Raw genomic sequence first — 22,401 nt, 5'->3', positions numbered from 1 at the left:
ATATTGAGGCTTGACATGAGTAAAGCCAACGATCGTGTTGAATGGTCATTTGTTGAATTAACCCTTAGTACGCTTGGTATTCACGAGTCTTTTATATCTTTTGTTATGTTGTGCATTACGATTGTGAGTTTTTCATTTATTCTCAACGGTAAGCAATTGGGTTTTGTGCAACCAGAGAGTGAATTCGGCAAGGAGATCCACTTTCTCCCTACCTATTCATTATTTGTGTTGAAGGTGGTGTTTAGTCCGAATGTGGCGCTAGATGTGTGGAAGGAGATCACCACAATCCTAAATATGTGATCAATTTTGAAGCTAGAGCAGCATCTTAGGCTGTCTTCAGTCCAGGCAGATCGAAGGGGGAAGCTTTTCAATATAAAGGGGTCGGGTTTGGTACCGTATGAGTGGGTGAAAAGAGAAACTTCCTATGCAAGCTGGTAAGGAAGTCTTGATAAAATCAATCTGCAGGCTATTCCCACATATATTGTGGCTTGCTTTAAATTACCTAAGTGACTTATAAATGAACTTCATTCTTTATCAAATGTAGCATCATGTTGTACTACACATCCGAACTGTATGACCTCTCGAGCAGCCACAATACTACACCAAGTCAGCAAAGGACGAGTCCTAATTGATGCCTCCCAAAAGGTGGAATAAGGACAGTAACGGGCCTTAAAAATCGATTCAAAAGAGACTCGGGATGGTTGAGGAGACGCCACCCTTGTTTAGCTAGCAATATTAAGTTAAACGCCTTGAAATCCCTACAACCCAATTACCCCTCCCCCCACCCCCCTTGTCCGACACAATTTCTTCCAAGCCACCCAATGCACCCTCCTCTCTCCCTGATACTGCCACCAAGAATCTACCATAGCTGAGTCCAAGTCCCTTAACAGACAATTGAGGAACTTAAAGCAAGACATAGCATAGGTTGTTAAAGACTGTAGGATGGATTTAACTAATAAACCCTTCCCAGCTTGCGACAATAACTCATTATTCCAACTGTTCATTTTATCAAAAAGACTGTAGGACCGATTTAACTAATAAACCTTTCCCAGCTTGCGACAATAACTCATTATTCCAACTGTTTATTTTATCAAAATCTATCCCGATGGGTGTGTTTAAATATCACTTTATTTGAGTGAAGGCCATAACTTAAACTCAATTCGTATTTATATATTTTCAGTCGTATTACTTATGAATTTTTCGAGATCACAGGGAAAATGAAAATTGATGTTGACGAACCTCAGAGATGAGTTTTATGTGTATTATTTTTTTAAAAAAAAATAAAATAGATCATGTAATCTTCATATAGGTGTTATGTATATGTTGAATGAACTAGAAATCGAATAAGATTCGACATAGAACATTAAATTTGAAACTAAAACAACGTTCAACTGGAAACAAACTACAAGATCAGGTCAACAAACCACATTCACCATGCACAGACCTTGTTATATGACCACGTCTTTATTACAAACGGATTTCAGACACACCATAAGATACCAAACTGATCAACTACGGCTACTGCCCGCCGTATTTCTTTTTCAGAAACAAGACAAAGTCATAAACCTTCTTAGGATCAGCCAAGGATTTGGACACGCTCTCCCTCTCCATGCATCTCCTCGCCCAACTGATCAATTTCGGACAATGCTCTTCAGTGCTAAAGTTGCCGCAAGTCTCGAATGCAGGGAACCAAGTGTAGAAAGGGATTAGGGCCACATCAAGAAACCCGAAATTCTCACCACCAAAGTAAGGGTTGTCCCCCAGCTCTCCCTCCAACAGCTTGAGAGCAGCTATGAAGTCTTTCTTGCCTGATTCTTGCTCTTCTACCTTTGTCCCTGACAGCCGTCTTCCAGCATCATATACCTAGTTCCATATTTCATCATGAATCACTGTTTGGTTATCATTTTGTCATGGCTAAAAATTGAAAATCATGATGAATTTTAATTAATTGCAATCGAGTTATGGTTGTTGTCTGTTGGTTCAGCCGAACTAAAAATTTTAATAAATATTATTATTGCAACTAAGAACATGACAAGTATTTTGCTATTGTGGGTAAACATATAATAGCGATAGTTGTTTATTACAGTAGAAGTTGAGATAAGAGTCAAACTCTTTAACTTTAAAATAGTCTTATGTTATGCTCTGGTGCTAAGATGTTGACAATTATTCTCCATATACACAACTGTTTTATTTTCCCCGAACTAGCAGCATAACAAACTTAATTTGAGATACAATAAACCAAAAGTTATTTGGAGCTCTCTCGAGATAGAACGATGTACAGAAATGCAAAAAGTATTTGGAAAAAAAAAATTGCAATTTCAATCATGTAAGTACATGGGGCGGCAAATTTAGTTTACAATTTTATCTTCTAATTTTAAGAATTTCGCAGATTGAGGAAAAAAATGGTCAGAAGTTGCTACAATGGCCTGAAAAATGCAAATGACCAGCTTAATTCAGTACACTTTTCCGTCCACTTTAGCAAATTCCATTCATTTTTGTTCTTAATGTACAAAATTTTTAAAATTACAGGACATAATTACCAAATATCCATTATAAAATCAAAATTGCCGCCTCTAATATTCATGGAACTAAATTCTTTTCCATAATATTTGTAGTTCTTAATTGGTACGATTGATGCTCTGAACGAATGAAAATGGAAAAGTAAGGGATAATGAATTTTTCCAATTCCCTTTTCGCACAATTTCTCCAACTGTCAATGTGGTCAATTTTTTATATTATTCTTTTTTTCAATTTTTTTGATAGCAAACAGAATCATTAAAAAACCAGTTCAAAATTATACAACAAGCCAACTCGAGAACCTCAAATAAGTTTAAACATAACACAAACAGCAAAACATCTATGGAGTCAAGGAGACAGTGCCTGGGTCAGAAATTGGACATTAATTTTTCACACGCGCAAAATTAGTTTTTAAAAAAAGAATAATTATGTTTACATCCCCTAATCTATAGTTTATTTTCACAAATTATTCTTATTTTTGTCATAATTACAGGATCCACCCATACGTTTTTAGGAGGTATAGTTTCGAAATGACTAGTGGTTTGTACAAATGATTTTGATATTTCTAGTGAATGTATGTGTAATATTTCAAAAAGCAGAGATTTCAAAAAACATGGATAATTTGTATAAATAGATCATAAATCAGAGAGATATAATTAACCCTTTTTTAAAAATTAAACATATCAAAATCACCTACACTTTATATAGATTTGGCATTTTAGTCCTGTAACTGAGGGGATTGGTACTTAATTTTAGTCCTGCACAAATTAATTTATAATACTAAAATTTTAATGTAATTGGATCATGTATAAGTCACAAACAATTTTTAGTCAAATTGGCCGAAAAGGACTAAAATTACAAAATTTTTAAAGTTATAGGACTAAATTACAAAAATTCATTCGTAAAGGATAAAAAACACCAAATCCCGAAGTTAGAACCTAAAATGGCAAATTTTCCAACTTTATGACAACACACAAAGAGCTGAACTAAGACGAGAAATTAACAAAAAAAAAAACCCATAAAAACAAGTGTACGTACCTTTCTGTCAACAAAATCAGCCCAAAACCTAGCGTGAGCTCTCTGGTAAGGGTGAGCAGGCAATAAATCAGGACACTTATCCTTCCACACCTCGTCAATGTACTCAACAATAATGAGCGATTCAGAGATGGGGTTCCCGTTGTGAATCAAGACCGGGACTTGCTTGTGAACCGGGTTCATCTGAAGCAAAAGCGGGCTTTTGCCAGCCTGCAAGCTCTCCTCCCTGTACTCGTACTCCACACCCTTCTCGGCTAATGCGACTCTAGCCCTCATCCCAAACATGCTCACGTAGTCATCCAGCAGAACCACCTTGTCCGCCATTTTCTCTCACTTGAATGAGCAATGGATGAGAGAGAATATTAGTTACACCTAATTATTTTAAAATAAATAATAATTGTACAATCTTTTTTTAATATATATTATGCATCCACTGGTTGGTAACTTTGATTCCCGACTTTAGCACTTGAATGTATATATAGTATAAAAACATATATATAGGATTTCGACGTAGGAATAGCAATTGGACGGGACCCCAAGAGCCATCCCACTTTATTTTGGTGAGGTTGGTGGATCTGGGGTTAGTGGTCGATTATCGTGTTGACGTATGTGACCCGACAAAGCAGAGTTCCTAAGTCCTTTGTATGAAGTTTTTTCTTGAAATTGAAAACAAACAAATAAGTTGAGCGGCAAAAAAGATGTTTATAAGAAACTTGAATAACCTTTGATCCTTGAGATCTTTGTTTTCTACCCATATGAAATTTACCTTTTCCTCTAGATTTGTTTCCTTCTGGAAGAAAAAAAAAATGTTGCATTACCCTTCTAGACTTGTGCAAATATTACAACCACTCAAACATTAAACTAAATAAAATCTAGCTAGAGCCTAGAAATAAATACAATTAAGCACATGTGTACAATATGTGAGCTTGACGGGGAAAAGAATTGTGGATTAGAAACTTTACTGTCTGAAAATAATCAGACCTATCATAATAATTTTGAGGAGAGTCAAAAGAACAAGTCAAGAAAGCATTAACTTGTATTATAGATTGCAATTCCCGAGTAAATACCATTTACCCCCCTATGTTAATCGAAAAGTGCAAAAAACTTCCCCCTTGTGATTTTAAAAAACTGGGGTTTTTTTGCATTTTTCATTAACAAAAGGGGTAAATTGCATTTAACCCTACAATTCCTTTATAGCAGGCAGAAGAATTCTTGACCGGCCAAGGATTCTATACTAGAATACAAAAATTTGTGCAAGAATCCTGGAACAAAATTTAAGAGAAGACTTATTACCCATCAATCTCATCTTCAATTGCCCGAACAGTCTCAAATTTCAAATATGTTACTCTTATTGAGAAGCACAAATATGTACAAGGTGGAAGTCAAAATTGACAAACAACATGATTCATTATGAGAACAGGTATTTGTTATATTTAATATAACAAAACCATAAGTACATCAGGATTATATATATAAGACAATAACCCAGAGTACATATTTAGTTATGAACTATCCACCGATTACATGTGAGAAATAAATATTGTAGAAATGTCAGGGAAACAATGGTAGACTCTTATGTTGTCTTGCTTATATTTGTGACTTGTTACATGCAATTGTGGGAAAAACTTCACGCAAACCAAAATTCCATGCATGCGTGTGCGTGTGTAGGAAAGGCTAACCGGCGGGCGGGAGCCAAGACACGTAGTAGCAGTAACACCAAGGCCATAAGGTCTCTCAAACATAGTACAAGTAGCATGACAGAATGCAAACTAACTCTTTTGCTGAGATTGAAGGTGCTGCTTCTTGAGGCCCATGACGAAGTCATATACCTTGTACGGATCAGGCAGAGACTTAGACACACTCTCCCTCTCCATGCACCTCTTCGCCCATGAAACCAGTTTCGGACACTCATCAGACATACTGAAGTTGCCGCACGTCTCCAGGGTATAAAACCGGCTTGAAAATGGTATGAGGCTCACATCAACCAACCCAAAGCTGTTTCCCCCAAAGAAAGGCTTCTCACCAAGCTCTGACTCCAACAGTTTGAAGCACTCTATAATATTTTTCTTTGCTGTTTCTTGGACTTCACCTGTGCTCGTCCAGACTAGTTTTGCAGTACTATATATCTGTGCACCATCCCATATATGAACATACAACTTAAACTTTTCCCTAAAAATATAGGGTTTTGTACAAGATAATTATTGATTGCATCTTATCTCTTTTCCCAAAGTATCAAATTTCCCCTCTAAGTATATAATGTTTGCATATACACCTTCTCATTTCATTTAAACATAGCGAAAAATACAAGCAACCTCCTTGTCATATTGCAAATGAATAAATTACCCCTCTACAAAGAAAATAGTAATTTATCTCCATATGTTTTTTAAAATGCACCAATTTACCTACTTAAATGATGTTCCAACCAACTAGTCTGATTGTTCACCGAGATACAATAAATAAATTGGAAAAAATGCAAGCAACCCCTTTTGTGAAATTATAAATGAGCAAATTACCTTTTATGATAAGAACATAGTAATTTACTTTCTTGTGTTTTAAAAAATTCAACAATTTAACTCTAATGTTTTTTAAATTCATCTTAAAAAGCACACGAAGATAACTTATACTATTTTTTATCAAAGGGAGATAATTTGCTCATTTATAATATCACATGTATAAATTGCATTAAACCCTAAATAAATTTCTAGCACTGTAAACTAAGCTTTAGTTTATCGTTAATTAATCACAAGAGGTTAGTTCATAATTTTCTGTCTAGTACCAATAATATGAAATTGTGAAACTCCGAATTCTAATATTGTCAAATCATTTTATTTATTTGAAAATTTTAATATCAACTCTAAACTTGCTAATCTGAAAAATAAATTGAAGCAACATAAATTTAAATTTAAGATTATTACAATTAGGATGTTGTACAAGATAAATTAGAAGTTATTTATAAAAATCAAAGCCAAAGCACCCTCAAAAGTGTGTGTGTGTGTTTTAAGTTTCAGAAGCAGGAGCAATGCTCCCAAAAACTCCAGAAAAAAATTTCAAAGAAAGAAAAATGGCTCAAACACTCCAAAGAGGAAATCACATATTTTTGTCCAACACAGAAATTTAAAGAAACGATTGTTAGAATTCCAAGCAAGAACCACAGAAGGAACAGAAGAGAATCGAAGGTGTACCTTTCTGTCAATGTAGTCAGCCCAAAACCTGGCGTTGGCTCTCTCATATGGATCGGAGGGCATCAGCGGAGTTGCTTTATCTCTCCAGACTTCATCGATGTACTGAAGGATGATGGTTGACTCACACACGGGCTTCCCGTTGTGGATGAGGACGGGTACTTGCTTGTGCACAGGGTTCATTTCTAGCAGCAGCTGGCTCTTGGTGCCGAGCAGATCCTCTTCTACGGACTTGAACTCCACCCCTTTCTCTCTTAGGGCTATTCTCACCCTCGTCGTAAAAGGGCTGCTCCAGAAGTCCAAAAGAATCAGTTCCTCTCCCATGGCTGTGAAGTTTTTGGCAGAGTCAGCTGTGGATGGTAGCTAGATGAAGATGGATCTGGTTCTTGTTTGGGTAGGCACTTTGAGGGAGGATATTGGTTGCTGCAATTTATAACTCCTCAGGCAAATGGCATAGTCATTCAGATTTTATATACTTATACAAATATTCTTTATCTTTTTTAAATTAGATCGATTTATGATTATTTATTATATTTTGATAATATTATATTATATTTAATAAGGGTGAGTAGTAATTTACTTTAATGTGATATTAAAAATAAATATTTTATCCTCTTATTAAAAAAATATAGCAATTTACATTCCTATATTTTTTTAAAATAAAAAAATTTACCTCTTTATACAAGGAGTTAAATTGCTTCATTTTAAAAATTATAAAGAGATGAATTGTTATATTTTAAAAAATACAGAAAAGTAAATCGTTATTTATTTTTTTCTTATTTAATAATATATTCTTGTTATTATGCAATATTTTAAATTCAGATAAGATCGATTTGATTGTGAATTGGATTTAAATCCGGTTCGAATATGAGTATAAGAATCGAGATAGTCAAACCGAATAAAATTGGTCAATCGGACTTATGGTGTCGGATGGTGAGTGGAGCTGGTGGCCTGGTGGGGGAGTTGCGGCGTCAAACGGTGCAAGTGGAGAAGGTAGTGATGGGTGGGGGTGGGGGAGACTGAGAAGAAGGAAAAGGAGCTGATGGGAGTTGGGAAACTGAAGGAAATGGCAGGTGGAGTGGGGCCAAAAAGAAGGAAATGGGGGGGTTAGTGGGGGTGGAGAAAGGAAAGAGTATTGGTGGGATATTAGTTTGTTTATATTTATATATATTATATATATTAATTATTATTGCACCTGATTTTCGCAAACATATAAATATTATAATTGAGATGAAAAGAAAAAAATAATATAAAAAGACACATAATATAATAATGTGACAAAAAAGAAAGAAGTATGTGAGAAACAAGAAATGTGGGGTGAAGTAAGAAAGAAAACAAAATGATAATTGTGAGTTTACTAAAAATTTGAAAGGTTGTAAGAAAAAATAAATGTGGAGTATATGAGAGAAAAAATTAATTGTGATAAGATTTATTAAAATTATGAAAATTTGTGAGGAAAACAAATACGGATAACACGAGAGACACTATAGGTAAATATGCCTTTCGCTACCATTCAAGAATTGTAGTAAATGGGGGCGTGGGGAAGATTGACGTAGTAAAAAGTTATTTGCTACAAAAAAAATCATTTTGCTACAGCTTCAAATTCGTAGCAAAAAAAAGAAAAAAAATTCACCATCTTTTACTACGATTGTTAGGTCACAGGCATTACATGAATATTTGCTACGAGCATATAACATATATGCTATTCCATAAGACTATGAATTTGAAAAAAGAAGACACCACGCAGTAAGGGGACAAACACTTGAGAAAGCTTAGAGACATAAATAGATGGAGAAAACATGAGAACATAATGCACTGACCATACACAGATCAGATGAAGTTGTTAATTGGAAGGTTAGTAAGCAAGCATTAGCATAAACATGAGATAGTAGGGAAATGAAGACATTCTCTCTAAATGGGAAATACTAAGTGCAATGGACATGAAGGCTAACAATTATGCTAGGAATAGCATACCGTAAAATTAGGAAATCCCATCTTTAGCACAAGCCCAATGAAGATGGGGGGATTTATTAAAAAAATACTAAAAAAAAAAAATAGTAAAGTAGGATAAAATCAAAAATTTTAGAAAAATAAGTGGCACCGCGGTGCCACAATTTTTTATTTAAAAAAAACAAATTCTTTGTTAACCGCGGTGACATTGTTTTAAAAAAAAAATAAATTTAATGTATTACCGCGGTGACATTGTTTTTAAAAAAAAAAAAATTTCAATGTGTCACCGCGGTGACAATTTTTTTTTTTTTAAAAAAAAAATTATTTCATGACGAATTGCTGTCAACTTCTTGTTAAAATTTCGGCACCATTATGGCGAGTTGTCAACCATCAAATATACCGTTCGACTCCCCTTGATGAGACGAATATTTCCCCACAAACAATTTCAAGTTTTATCAATCGTAAATAATAAATTTTTAGCACGAACATCGCACTTTTCAGCCGTCGATTCGCCGCCATCGGAGCGACCCACGATCACGAACCTCGCCTCGACCTAAGGGTTCTAACGAGATCAACCTAACTCAATTTTATTACGTATTTGTTGAGATATGAAAATTTGAAAATTTTTTCCCTGAAAATTCGCGTTGAAGCTGTTTGCCGCCGTTCCTCCGCCGTCAGGACGAATCACGGATTGTGACCACCGTTGTTCGAATCTTCTCGTCCAGACGATTCCAAGGAGATCAGTTTTGCTTAATTTCATCAAGTATTTGTTGAAATTTGAAAATTTGAAGATTTTTTTGCTAGAAATTTGCGTTGAAGATGTTTGCCGTCGTTTCTCCGTTGTCAGGATGAATCACGGATTGAGACCACTGCCATTCGAATCCTCTCGTCCAAACGATTCCAACGAGACCACCGAAAGGTGCGGTGTTCGTGCTAAAAATTCATTATTTACGATTGATAAAACTTGAAATTGTTTGTGGGGAAATGTTCGTCTCATCAAGGGGAGTCGAACGGTATATTTGATGGTTGACAACTCGCCATAATGGTGCCGGAATTTTAACAAGAAATTGACAGCAATTCATCATGAAATAAATTTTTTTTTTAAAAAACAATGTCACCCCGATTGATAACCGCGGTGCCACTTACTTTTCTAAAACTTTTGATTTTACCCTACTTTACCAATTTTTTTTTTTTTTTGGCATTTTTTCAATAAATTCCCCCTGAAGATGTACGCCCATATAAACCCATCATGAAAATACAGCCTTTCCTGCTTAGAATTTAGGCATGCTTGTAGTACAAAACCAGTTTTTTTATTATGCAGACATCAATAGCTCTCGCGGGTGATTGGAGGGTTGATTATTTTTTTATTAATAATAAATAAATAAATTTATTTAAATTCACTAATATTAATATTATTCTTCACAAGTACATCTTGATCTTTGTCTTGGTATTAATCAACCATATGCACCAAGATACAATATTTCACCATGGAGTCTAGTTCTACAACAACATCAAGTCGGTTCGGTGGTGATGATAATAAACCAATGCAAAATGTGGGCGAGGAAATAAGAAGACCTCGACGTGAACGTCACACACGCAATTCTGGAATGGGTGGACATTTTTTATATTTGAAATTGTATAGTTCATTGCATTTTTGATAATTGTACAAAAATATATACACTATTACATTTGTATACTTAATTGTAATTTTTTAAGTTAATACAATTTTAATATTATAATTTTTTTAACTTTAAAATATTATTAAAAATTAAATTTATATAATTAATTTATAAAAAAATTTAATTAAATGAAATTTAAAAATAAAAAATAACCGAATCGTGGTTTGATATGGTGTCGTGGTCGTGATTTCAAATCACGACTTCCGCCTTCTTTTAAGAAAAAAAATATTTTATTCCGAATCGTGTTTTGACTCATAATATTAATATCAGTGTTTTAAATCAATTATATTAATATAATTTATTTATTTATTATTAATAAAAAAATAATTAACCCGGTAATTGGATGTCCTTCAAGGGTTTAGGGTTGTGAACTTCTTAGAGATGAATTCATAAAAGTCACTGAATCACCCTCATTATCTTTGAATATCATGTTCCGCATTCTCTCATTTGGATTAAAGTTAACCAATTTTGATTCAAGAGGTTGCAAGACATTTCGATGAAACAAGGATACTCACTTGTCTACTTGGGTTTCCGTCGACAGATGCAGCGGCAAAGACAGCGGGAGCGGCGACAAAAACAGTGGTGGTGCATAGCTTTTTGCGGCGACGACTTGTGAAAAAGAGGGAGGTGGTGAACGATTGGATTCAAGGGGAAAACAAAAAGTGTTGAGAAATAAATATTAGAAAATTAATTTTAGGAATATTTTTCAAAATAATTAAAAAATATGAGGGAAGGAGCTATCATTTTGAAGCCAAACTCTTTGGCTACACTCATAAATATTTGTTTCCAAAACTATAAAATGACCTCGTTTTAGAGCATTTTTTTTTTAATTATCAACTATAACAACATAGTATCGCAACAAAAAATCAAAACGACGTCATTTTCATTGAAAGTCTTGCTACAGGATAAAATTCATAGTAAAAAGTAACTTTGCTACGGGTTCTTTGGCTTAGCAAAAATTGTTGATAGCAAAAAGCATAGTTTCTTGTAGTGAGTACGGATGGGTGGGTTGAATGGAAAAAATTATAATTATATAATAATTAAAAAAATATTAAAATTACTATTTATGGACAATTATATTTTGAAAGAATAAAATAATTGAAAGGGTAAAATGGGATGATAAAATTTTTTTATGATCGATGAGTTTTCTTTTATAATAGTATAGATACTAATCATTGTGGCACGTCGTTCCTACGTGCATATAATCAATAATTTTTTTATATATTTTAAAATATATTAAAAATGATATCATAAATAAAAATAAAATATAGTAAAATGTGTTCCAAAATTGACGGTTCGAAAATATATTCCTAAATGAATACAAGTTGGAACGAGCACCTATATAAACTAACCTAAAGACTTGTGTAAGAAACAACCATTCATACCTCAATATAGATAGTTGTTCATTAACAAGGCGCCAACTGATGCTTATTCCAGAACCACAGAGAAGAAGAACAAGCCAATAACATCATTCCGCTGCACCCAAATCTACCAAAGAACACCAAGGCCCGAGAATCTCAAACATAGTACAAATACCAAGATATAGTGCAAATCAACCCTTTTGCTGAGATTGAAGCTTATTCTTGAGGTACATAGCCAAGTCATATACCTTGTACTGATCAGGCATAGACTTAGACACACTCTCCCTCTCCATGCACCTCTTCGCCCACGAAACCAGTTTCGGGCACTCGTCAGCCAAACTGAAGTTGCCCAACTTCTCCAGGGTATAAAACCGGCTAGAAATGGGTATGAGACTCACATCAACAAACCCAAAGACGTTGCCCCCAAAGAAAGGCTTCTCACCAAGCTCTGACTCCAACAGTTTGAAGCACTCTATTATATCTTTCTTTGCTGTTTCTTGGACTTCACCTGTTCCCATCCACACTAATCTTGAAGTACTGTATATCTGTGCACCATTCCATATATGAACATACAACTTAAACTTTTTCTTGAAGGGTTTTGTATATAACATGTGTGGGAATTAGTCTAATTATTGATTGCATTTTGTCTCGTTTCCACAAGTATCAAAATTTCCCCTCTGTAAGTTTGCATATACCCTCATTTCATTTAAACATATAGTAGGATTTAAAATTCTTCACAGAATGTTCTATTTCTAGAAAAAAGAGTGAGAAGTATGAGTTTTTGCTGGGAAAAAAATACTTTAGTAAGAATTTCTTAATTAAAGACCATTTTGTACAGCGTGATAAAGGAGTACTATTTTTGCTTGACTATTGAACTTGTCATTACCAGTATAATTGTTTTTCTCTAAAATATAACATTTACGTTAATTAGTATAATATTTCAATATGTAATAATTTACAAGTAAATTAGTATCTATAAAATTATATCAATATTAAAATACTACTAAAAATTAATATTTAACTAAACAATGTTCCAACTACAGTATAAATTGTCCATAATAAACAAATTTGTAGGACTGTTTAAATAAATTTAAGCAACATAAATTTAAATTTAAGGTTATTATAATTAAGATAAAGTTGTCTAAAATAAATTAGAAATTATGTATGAAAAAATCACAGCAAAAGCACCGTCAAAATGCACCTAGCTTTTAGCTAAAAAATGACTTCTTTTTGTGGTTTGTTTTTTTCCCAGGTTTCAGAAGAAGAGCAATGCTCCGAAACACTCGACAAAAAAATTTTAAAAGAAAAAAAAAGTTGTCCCCAATAAAGAGGAAATCATAAATTTTTTCCCTATGTAGAAACTTAAATTATACAAATTCTTAATGGAAATAATTACAAGTAGCCACAGAAGGAACAGAAGAGAATCAAAGGCGTACCTTTCTGTCAATGTAGTCAGCCCAAAACCTGGCGTTGGCTCTCTCATAGGGATCGGAGGGCATCAGCGGAGCTGCTTCGTCTCTCCAAACTTCATCAATGTACTGAAGGATGATGGTTGACTCACACACGGGCTTCCCGTTGTGGATGAGGACGGGTACTTGCTTGTGTACTGGGTTCATTTCTAGCAGCAGTTGACTCTTGGTGCCGAGCAGATCCTCTTCTACGGACTTGAACTCGACCCCTTTCTCTCTTAGGGCTATTCTCACCCTCGTCGCAAAGGGGCTGCTCCAGAAGTCCAAAAGAATCAGTTCCTCATCCATTGCTGTGAAGTTTCTGGCAGAGTCAGCTGTGGGTGGTGGCTAGATGAAGATGGATCTGGACTGGTTCTTGTTTTGGGTGGGCACTTTGAGGGAGGACACTAGTCGCTGGAATTTATAACTCTCAGGCAAATAGCGGTGTGATTTGATCTAATTATACAAATATTTTTTATTTTTGTAAAATTATAATTACATCAGGTGAAATTGTAACTGCAATTTTTATGGACACCCTTTTAAGGAGAAAAAAACTTTGAAGTAAATTCTAACGACATAACTCCATCAAAAAAGTGTATTTGTAATTTTATAAAAAATAAAAAATATTGTATGATTAGACCTAATTATGTGGTTGATGGAATTTATCCTTAGGATCACTTTGGTCAAAAGTAATTTTTGTTACAATGAATTATTTTGGTCAAAAGTGAACATTATGGTAAATAATCACTAGGAAAAGATAGAAGATTAGTGATAAAAAATCAAGTGATAATTTTAATATTGTACTAATTATACATATTTAAAGACAAAAACTTTTACTTTGTCACTGTTGGAAATTTATCCAGTAGTAAACCCAATAAATAGAACCCTAATTATCTATTACAGAAAATTGAGGGTTAACAGAAACCCCTAACATTGCAAACTCAATTTATAGAAACACTAACAGATAAATTACAGAATATCAGATACAATATCAGAATCAGGGAAAAGAATAATGGCTTAGGGAGTCGGATCGGGAAGGGAGAGCCCGCGGCCACCAAAGCCGGCAACCCAAACACAGCGATTGCTCACACAACATGCCCACAAAGTCTCAGTCGCTCGTCCACCATAGACCACTGAAACCACTCAAGTTTTCCTTCTTTGCTATTGGTTTTTTCTCTTGTTCTCAGTTATTCTCTTGTTTTTTTCTCATCTTCTCTCTCTTTTTTCTATCCGAAAGTAGTGAATAAACAAAGAAAAACCATTGATGATAGCACAAGAAACCAAGAAAGAGGGAAGAAGACGAGGAGGGTGAATAAATTTGATCGAGAGAAAAAATTAAGAAGAGAAAGGGTTTCAACCAACTTAAAATGGGAATCGGATCAGGTAATGGTTGGATCGAGTCGGTGGGTCGGGTCAAACCTTCTAGGTGGTGAGTTGGAGTTGTGGGCTTGGGCCTACTGAATTTGGTCCTGGACCAATTTCCTAACATATTCCCCCTTGGACCAAGACCCAAAAGGAAATCTAGTCCAATGAATGAATCCGACAAACATCATCGCCAAAATGTACCTGTAAAATAGAGATGTTAGCAACCAATGCATGTTGATATAAACAAGAGTAAAATATCAACGGATAATATTTGCACATAGCAGATAATATTTGCACACAACAATTAACACTAAGTCATTTTTGCACCAAGCAGATAACCAAAAGAAATAGCAATGCTATAAACTCAGTGTCATCGAGGCAAAGTCATGAATACCCAACAGCCACTAAGGCTAAGTCACAAAGACCATCAACCACCAAGGCTAAGTCACAAAAACTACTAGCCACCATGGCAAAGTCACAAAGAAGAACAGGTACAAAGGCTATCAACACAAAGCCACAACATCTACAAAGAAACATCTTTGATGCACTAAGCATTAATATTGCACACAATAGGTCACAAAGCATAATGCACATAGCGAACATTTGCACAAAGCCAGAAAAATAGTTTTTCAAAAATTACCAAATTTTCAAGATTAATCACTTAGCAATTTTTCAGATTTTTAGAGACTAACCACACATGTATTTTTTTGCACAAAGTGAACTTCGAAAAGAAAAATAATAATAATTTCATAGAAAACGAAGTTTCAACCTTTAAAAAATTATTTGCACAAAGCAGAACCTATACTTCAAGAATAATCCACTTAGCAAAATTAGAAAGATTGAACAATAATGCACCAACCAATTTTACTGAACAACTTCTCATAAAATGAGAGCACTTGAAGATAGGATAAAAAAATACTAATGAGTTCAGCAAATAACATTACTTTAACGCCAATAGTAATGATACTAAGCAATTTTTCACAAAGAATAGTAAATAATACTCTCGGTTAAATCCACAAAGCAAGAAGATAAATTTTACCAAAAAACTTTGAAATGCATTCTTCAGTTCAACTACTACCCCCAAGTCACTCAGAAATACAACAATAATATCATAAATTGCACACAACAAGATTTACAGATTTTAGATTAAGCACCAATCACAGAAATCGCTCAAATACCACTGTTGAGAATTTATTCCCACAGTGAGACCAATAAATAGAATCCTAAATTATCTATTACAGAAAATTGAGGGTTACAAAAACCTCCTAATATTACAAGCTCAATTTACAGAAATACTAACAGATAAATTACAGAATATCAAATACAATATTGGAATCAGAAAAGAGAATGATGGTTCAGAGAGCCAAATCAAGAAAGGAGAGCCCACAACCACCAAGGATGACAATCCAAACACACTAGTTGCTCACACCAACATGCCACAAAGGCTCAATTGCTCATCCACCATAGACCACCGAAACCAGTCAGGTTTCTCCTTATTTGTTACTGGGTTTTCTCTCTTGTTGTCAGTTATTCTCTTATTTCTCTCTCTCTCTCTCTCTCTCTCTCTCTTTTCTTCCTAAAGGTAGTGAATAAATAGAGAGAAACCATTGATAATGGCGCAAGAAATCGAGAAAGAGGGAAGAAGACAATGAGGTAAATAAACGAAAAAAATAATCCGCCTCCCTCTCTTCCCTCTATCGTCTACTCACTTTCCTCTACCTCTCTCTGTCGCCTTGTTCTTCTCGCTTCAGTTTTCCGATGACTTTGGAACCATGTCCCTACTCCTCTTTATCTCAACATCCTTAATGATTCGGCCCCTTAAAAGGGGCTGTCTTGGCCCCTTGGCCAGATAGAACAGCTGAATCATTTACACTGTCTTCTCCCTTCATCTTCTATTTGATAAAGTTCTTTGTGAACTAAAAAGCTTTTGTGGTGGGTCTTGGTGACTCTGAATATTGTGTTGGTGGTTGGCCCTCTGTGAGCAACTGTGAGTTTTAGGAGTGCCGGACTTTTGTGGCCGTTAGCTCCCTTCACTCTGAATCTGGCTCTCTGAGCCTTATACGGATTATTTCCCTTTATATATATTGTTGTAAAATTACTGTGTGTAATTTTGTATTGTTTGCTTGTAATTTATATTCTGTATCATTGATCTGTAATAGTAAGTTAGAGCTCATCACTTTGGGATAAAACTCAACACATCTAAATATTTTTTTCATTGGATATGCAATTAGTCATGAGAATATGTCCAAGTTATATGTCAAACTTATTTCACAATTTCCAAAAAAAGGATTACAAAGCATATTATATTAATTATAATCACTACAAATTTTTTTCTTATCTAACACTATTTTCACAATACATTAACAATCAACATTTCTCCTTTTATCACATTTAATCGCATACCAAAATGAAATCACAGCTCAAAATTAAAATTATCTCACCGAATTTGTCTCACTAAAATTAAATGAAAAGTGACGAAACCACATACGTATATGCAAAGAAACTCAAGTCCAATTTGCGGACCTACATGCGAGGGGTACAAACTGGTCAACTTCATCTCCTAATATTTATAGTAAAAAAGAAAAAGATTACTAGAATATTTCTTCCTGCTGTCGGATTTTGGAACCCCTTGTCTCCACTTACGTGAGCAAGTGCGTCACAAACTTCACTACTTATGAGAACAAATTGGGAGCTCGTGATCAATAATATAAATAAATATATTGGAAAAATTACATTTTTCTCTTTTGAAGTTTAGTATAATTGTACATAAAAATATGATTTGAAAAATTATATTTAACATACCTTATATTTTCTTTCGCCTAACAAATAAGTCCATCCATTAGTCGAAATTCAAAAAATTTATTGATATTAACAAAAAATCGAAAAAAAATTATATTACCCTCCCGATTAACTTATTACTAATTTATTGTAAGTCAGATAAATTTTTTTATGACCAAATTAACCTCATACGTTTTCACGCGTTAATGCATGTGATAAGGTATATTTTCATCGTTATAAGAGTAGTTTAGTAAAAAAAAAAATTATTTAATTTGCAATAAATTAGTAATAAGTCAACTAAGGGTAAATATCAAATTTTATTTAGTTTTTTTTCTAATATCAATAAATTTAGTGAATTTTGACTGACCGATGGACTTATTTGTTAGACAAAGCAAACCTCAAAAGTATTAGATGCAATTTCTCAAACCATAAAAATCTAGATGTAATTACGCAAAACCTCAAGAGAAAAGAGTGTAATTATCTGATAGGAATGAAATATTGTGTTAGGACCAAGTAGGAGATCCACTAGCCCACTAGTATTATTATGTATATGTTATGTTATAGATATATAAGTGAATAAAGATATCGTTAAGTTGTTAGAATATATTATCATTAGTAATTAAGATGGAGCCAAGTGGCACAAGATCCTCTTCTTTGTACTAGCATATTTGCACTATATATAGTGGAAATGAAAAAATGAAATGGCAAAGAACAAATTCAAAGAAAATCTTCATCTTCTTCCTCAATTTTTGGAGCTCCATCCCTACTCGAATCGGGATAATCTCTTTTTATAATTTTTGATCGTATCGTTATCCCAATAAATATTTATACTACTCTAAATAATTAATGTGGGGGTGTTCTTGTGGGAGTGCGTGCAGGTGTGAGGCGACGGGTTTATTCATTTATTTTGAAAAAAATATAATTTTAGTCCTGTAATTTGTGGGGATGGCATTTTTGATCCTACACGAATTGATTTTCGTAATTTAGTCATGTAACTTTAAAAATTTGGCAATTTTCATCCTTTTCCGGCCAATTTGGCCAGAAAATTACATGTGACTTGCACATGACCTAATTAAATTGTAATTTTAGTCCTGTAACTTAGGAGATATTAACATTTTTAGTCCTATAACTTGGGAGAGTAGGCATTTCGTATCTTGCGTGAATTTTTTTTTTTACAGGCAATTTCCTGTCAAATTGGCTAGGAAAGGACTAAAATTGCCAAATTATGAAGTTATAGGATTAAATAGTGAAAATCAATTTGTATAGGACTAGAAATACCACCCCTCCTAAGTTATTGGACTAAATTTACAATTTTCCTATTTGTTTTTGGATCATAGCTTTTGTGTCTTTGCTGTGAGGTTATTTTGTTTTTGAGTAAAAAGCGATGTATATCACTAAATTAAATAAGCAGTCAACCAACAGAGAGGGCACCTAAGCAAATTTAAGAAAAGGGCATCCAAACACAGTAATCCTAGAAAGCACCTAAGAATCAAACATTTAACCCCACCTCCTCCCCCTCACTTAAACTGCAAAACAAAGCCAATGAAAATACCATATCCACACCAAAACAGCACAAATTCACTTCTCTACTATACCCTCATTCTGTTTTGCAAATTCTGATAAGTCTCAAGCTGTATCTCAGCATCCCTCCAAACACTCATAGGGTCTAGCTTTTTATCCTCCATCAATTTTTTGTACCTATTCTGCCATATTGTCCAGCACAAAATACAGAATCGACATTTATCCACCTCACTCACCGCTTGTGCAATCTGATAGACCTTCATTCCATGTCCAGATTACACGGCAGGGGAAACAAGCCAAGGCTCAAACCTGTCTCGCAAAAGAACATTCCAGGAATGTATATGTTTTTCAGATTCCATTTGCATACCACAAGTTTCACACTCCGTATTGATACATGGCTCTCATCTTCCTAAGTTCACTAGCGTAGGCAGCGTACTCATACACAATCGCCACATGAGCAACCTAACTCGTGGGGAGATTTTGGTACCCCAAATCATTCACCATAGCGTACCCCGTTGGATTGGCGAATGAGGATCCGGGGTCGAAGATGAAGCTAATCCCCTCTCTGGCATGAGCATCACATGTGTATATGCGCTGTGCACTATGAAGAACCCCTTCCTATGAAAGGACTCTATTGTGTCCCCATCCCGTTGACCCAAACACACCCTTCGCCCAACAAAGGTCTTGCTTGCAACAGACTTCTCCATGTCAACAAGGGCCTTCGGCCCAGCGTGGCATCCCAAAACGATCCCTAGCTAAAATAGCGTGCCTTTAGTACCCTACTCAACAGAGCATCCGGTCGAGTCAATATCCGCCACCCTGCTTCGCTAGTAATGCAATGTTAAACTCTTTCAGATTCCTATAGCCCAAGCCTCCCTGCGAGATAGGTCGACACAACTTCTTTCACACGATCCAGTGAATTCTCTTCTCTCCCCGCGAATGCCACCAAAAGTCAGCAGTAGTAGATTCTAACTGGCGGACAAAATATTCTAGCAACTTAAAGTAAAACATGGCATACGTAGGTAGAGACTGCCAAACCGACTTAATAAGCACTCTATTTCCTGCCTACGATAATAACTTGGAATTCCATCCATTCACCCGATCCCGTAGTCGGTCTCAGATACCCCAAAATAGCGCCCCTCTGGATCTCCCACTCACGCTGACAACCCCAAGTAACGATCATGACAAGGAACCAGTCGTACTCCCGAAATGGCCGTTAGTTGTGACTTTCAAGAGCTTGCACTCAACCCCCTACCACCATACTAGACTTCTGAAAATTAATCACCTGACCGAATGCTTTCTCATATCTACTCAGAACATCACGAACCTCTTCCGACTGGATCTCAATCGCCTCACAAAATACCAGTGTATCATCAACAAACAGGATGTGACACCCGGGATGCTCCCTCGGCCACCGCTACGCCCGTTACCCGTCCTTGGATCTCTGCCTCTTGCATCAAATGTGATAGTGCCTCTGCACAAAAAATGAACAAATATGGAGATAACGAATCACCCTAACGGATGCCTCTCTTTGGTAGTAAGAATTCGAATGGTTCACCATTCAACATAAACGAATGTGAGATAACGTAACAAGCATCATAATAAGGTTAACAAAGCCATGATTAAAGCCTAATCTAAAAAGCACACCTCTGAAAAAAGCTCATTCCATCCAATCATATGCCTTGCTCATATCCAATTTAACGGCCGCATAGCTGTGAGTTTTTTTGTTGACAGGTTGGTTTTATGGTGAGTTTGTTCTAGTTAATTTTCGTTCTAACGGGAGTTTGTCTAAAGGTACTATGTGTTGATGTAGGGTTCTAATTAGATTGGTTTTCTAGGAGGCAGAGAGTTCAAGTGTGCTCAGCTTTTGAGGCCGTCGTGGCTGAATATTTTTGTTTTTAGGTATAATTACACTCTTCTCTTGTGACGTTTGATATAATTATATATGTAAACTCTTTATAATTTAAAAAATTACATGTAGCACATTTAAGGTTTGCTTCCTTCTATCAAACAAATCCCTCCATTTATATTAAAAAATTATACTTACCTCCAATTGATTTATTACTAATTTATTATAAGTTAAATAAATCTTTTTATTACACGTTATATGGCATAGCAATTTGTAATTTTATAAGTCGTTTTTATAATAAAAAAGTATAATTAAATCAAAATATTCTGTTGAAGTAGGAACATATATGATATACTATAACATTAACGTGCAACACCGTAATAATGAAATGAAAGATCTTTCGTCATTCATGGGATCTTCCTCTCTAAAAATTAAAAATATAATTAAATTAATATAACGTGTGGGTGTAACACCAATATATAATATCTATAAAAAGTTCTGTCACCACTCATAATTCAACAAGAAGCAGCAAATCTGAACTTCTTTCATTTCAAGCTCTTAATTACTTCCAAGAAACTCCAATTCCCTTTCAGCAGTATCTATACATTAAGTTTAATGTAATTTATCTTTTTATAATATTGTAAAGGTTAATTATATTTTGACATTCGAATTAGGACCGTTTTTATACTTTGATATTTAAATTTTTTTTTTATGTCAACTTGTCATATTAACTTTACAAAATTTTACACTTTACCATTTATAACTGTTTTTCAATCAAGTTTTTTTTGTCAAAAAAAATCACATGCAATGCATATGTAATATTTAAGGGTTATGTAATGTTATATTTTTCACATATGCACAGCATGTGACATTTTTCGAAAAAAAAACCATCATATATGTCTAAGTGCAAATTTCGTGTAGTTGACACAAGAAAAATTTAGATGTCAAAGTACAAAAACGGGCATAATTCGAATGGGAAAATGTAATTTACTCTTATAAATGAGTAAACTATCTTCTATTAAGAAAAAATTAGCAAATTTATCGTCCTGTTTTTATAAAATAAAGCAATTTATCTCCCTATTAAATGAAGTAAATTGCTCTATTTTAAAAAATACAAAGAGATAAATTATTTGTATTTAAAAAAATACAAAAAGATAAATTACTATTTCTTTCATAAAAAATTAATTTAATAGGATTACAATATCACGCAGAGTTGCTTGCAATTTTTCCTATATACAAATCCAATCGACTCTTATCTCAGCATTCATCCATGTACACATACCTTTAACAACATAATCAAGAAATAGTCCTGAACTCCCACAACTTCTTTACATCCATCAGATTCCATTGATGGGTCGCCAGCTACACATTGCCCTTCCCCCATGGTAGCTCCTGGCCACAGGATCCAAATGTTAGACATGGGCATGTCCTCAAGATGCCTGAAAACAACCATCATCGGCAAGCCAGCGTTCGCCGGCCCCATAAAGGGAGCCCGAGAATCGGGCCATGATATTGGATTGAGCATCATCATCTTCCCCCCAAAGGATCTTCGTTGCCCAACAATCTCGTGAGCTTCGATCGGATGATAACACCCGATTTGCTACCGAAGTTTTTCAAGGCCCTGGCTTTGCTCTAAGAACCTGCTTAGGAACTCCTCCAAGAACCGAGTCCCGGCTGCCTTATCTCCGATATGTTCTTACCCTGGACTGCTGACTCTGC

At 34.7% G+C, this 22,401-nt stretch overlaps 3 protein-coding genes and 1 pseudogene across 4 annotated transcripts; 1 reads left to right on the top strand and 3 right to left on the bottom strand.

The window, feature by feature from the left end:
• Positions 1,334–3,969, bottom strand: LOC105176890 (probable glutathione S-transferase parC). The gene is made up of 2 exons (XM_011099832.2): positions 3,556–3,969; positions 1,334–1,863 (listed from the first exon to the last, which is right to left on the bottom strand). Exons 1-2 carry the CDS (start codon positions 3,874–3,876, stop codon positions 1,519–1,521), a joined length of 666 nt encoding a protein of 221 aa, XP_011098134.1. The 5' UTR covers positions 3,877–3,969; the 3' UTR covers positions 1,334–1,518.
• On the bottom strand, positions 4,935–7,180 carry LOC105176889 (probable glutathione S-transferase). Its single transcript, XM_011099831.2, has 2 exons — positions 6,735–7,180; positions 4,935–5,678 (listed from the first exon to the last, which is right to left on the bottom strand). Exons 1-2 carry the CDS (start codon positions 7,053–7,055, stop codon positions 5,322–5,324), a joined length of 678 nt encoding a protein of 225 aa, XP_011098133.1. The 5' UTR covers positions 7,056–7,180; the 3' UTR covers positions 4,935–5,321.
• LOC105176888 (probable glutathione S-transferase) lies at positions 10,821–13,664 on the bottom strand. 2 transcript variants are annotated; one of them, XM_020698813.1, is made up of 4 exons: positions 13,158–13,664; positions 11,970–12,266; positions 11,746–11,848; positions 10,821–10,969 (listed from the first exon to the last, which is right to left on the bottom strand). In XM_020698813.1, exons 1-3 carry the CDS (start codon positions 13,476–13,478, stop codon positions 11,789–11,791), a joined length of 678 nt encoding a protein of 225 aa, XP_020554472.1. In that variant the 5' UTR covers positions 13,479–13,664; the 3' UTR covers positions 10,821–10,969; positions 11,746–11,788. The 2 variants fall into 2 exon arrangements, with proteins under 2 accessions (XP_020554472.1, XP_020554471.1); XM_020698812.1 differs by lacking the exon at positions 10,821–10,969 and having other exon boundaries at positions 11,622–11,848; positions 13,158–13,662.
• The window catches only part of LOC110013121, a 1,963-nt pseudogene continuing 1,471 nt past the window's right edge, over positions 21,910–22,401 (top strand).

This window comes from Sesamum indicum, linkage group LG14 (genome assembly GCF_000512975.1).
Source record: "Sesamum indicum cultivar Zhongzhi No. 13 linkage group LG14, S_indicum_v1.0, whole genome shotgun sequence".
Lineage (NCBI taxonomy): Eukaryota > Viridiplantae > Streptophyta > Magnoliopsida > Lamiales > Pedaliaceae > Sesamum > Sesamum indicum.
The sequence above is the reverse complement of the archived record's forward strand: the minus strand, read 5'-3'. Positions and strand labels throughout refer to the sequence as shown.

Excerpts from the sequence above, each read along its gene's own strand:
- LOC105176890 (XM_011099832.2), bottom strand. The coding sequence starts at position 3,876 with ATGGCGGACAAGGTGGTTCTGCTGGATGACTACGTGAGCATGTTTGGG. Across the intron at positions 1,864-3,555 it reads CTGATTTTGTTGACAGAAAG|GTATATGATGCTGGAAGACG; the intron begins GTACGTACACTT and ends ATATGGAACTAG.
- LOC105176889 (XM_011099831.2), bottom strand. The coding sequence starts at position 7,055 with ATGGGAGAGGAACTGATTCTTTTGGACTTCTGGAGCAGCCCTTTTACG. Across the intron at positions 5,679-6,734 it reads CTGACTACATTGACAGAAAG|ATATATAGTACTGCAAAACT; the intron begins GTACACCTTCGA and ends GATGGTGCACAG.
- LOC105176888 (XM_020698813.1), bottom strand. The coding sequence starts at position 13,478 with ATGGATGAGGAACTGATTCTTTTGGACTTCTGGAGCAGCCCCTTTGCG. Across the intron at positions 12,267-13,157 it reads CTGACTACATTGACAGAAAG|ATATACAGTACTTCAAGATT; the intron begins GTACGCCTTTGA and ends AATGGTGCACAG. Across the intron at positions 11,849-11,969 it reads CTATGCCTGATCAGTACAAG|ATTTGGGTGCAGCGGAATGA; the intron begins GTATATGACTTG and ends GTTCTTTGGTAG.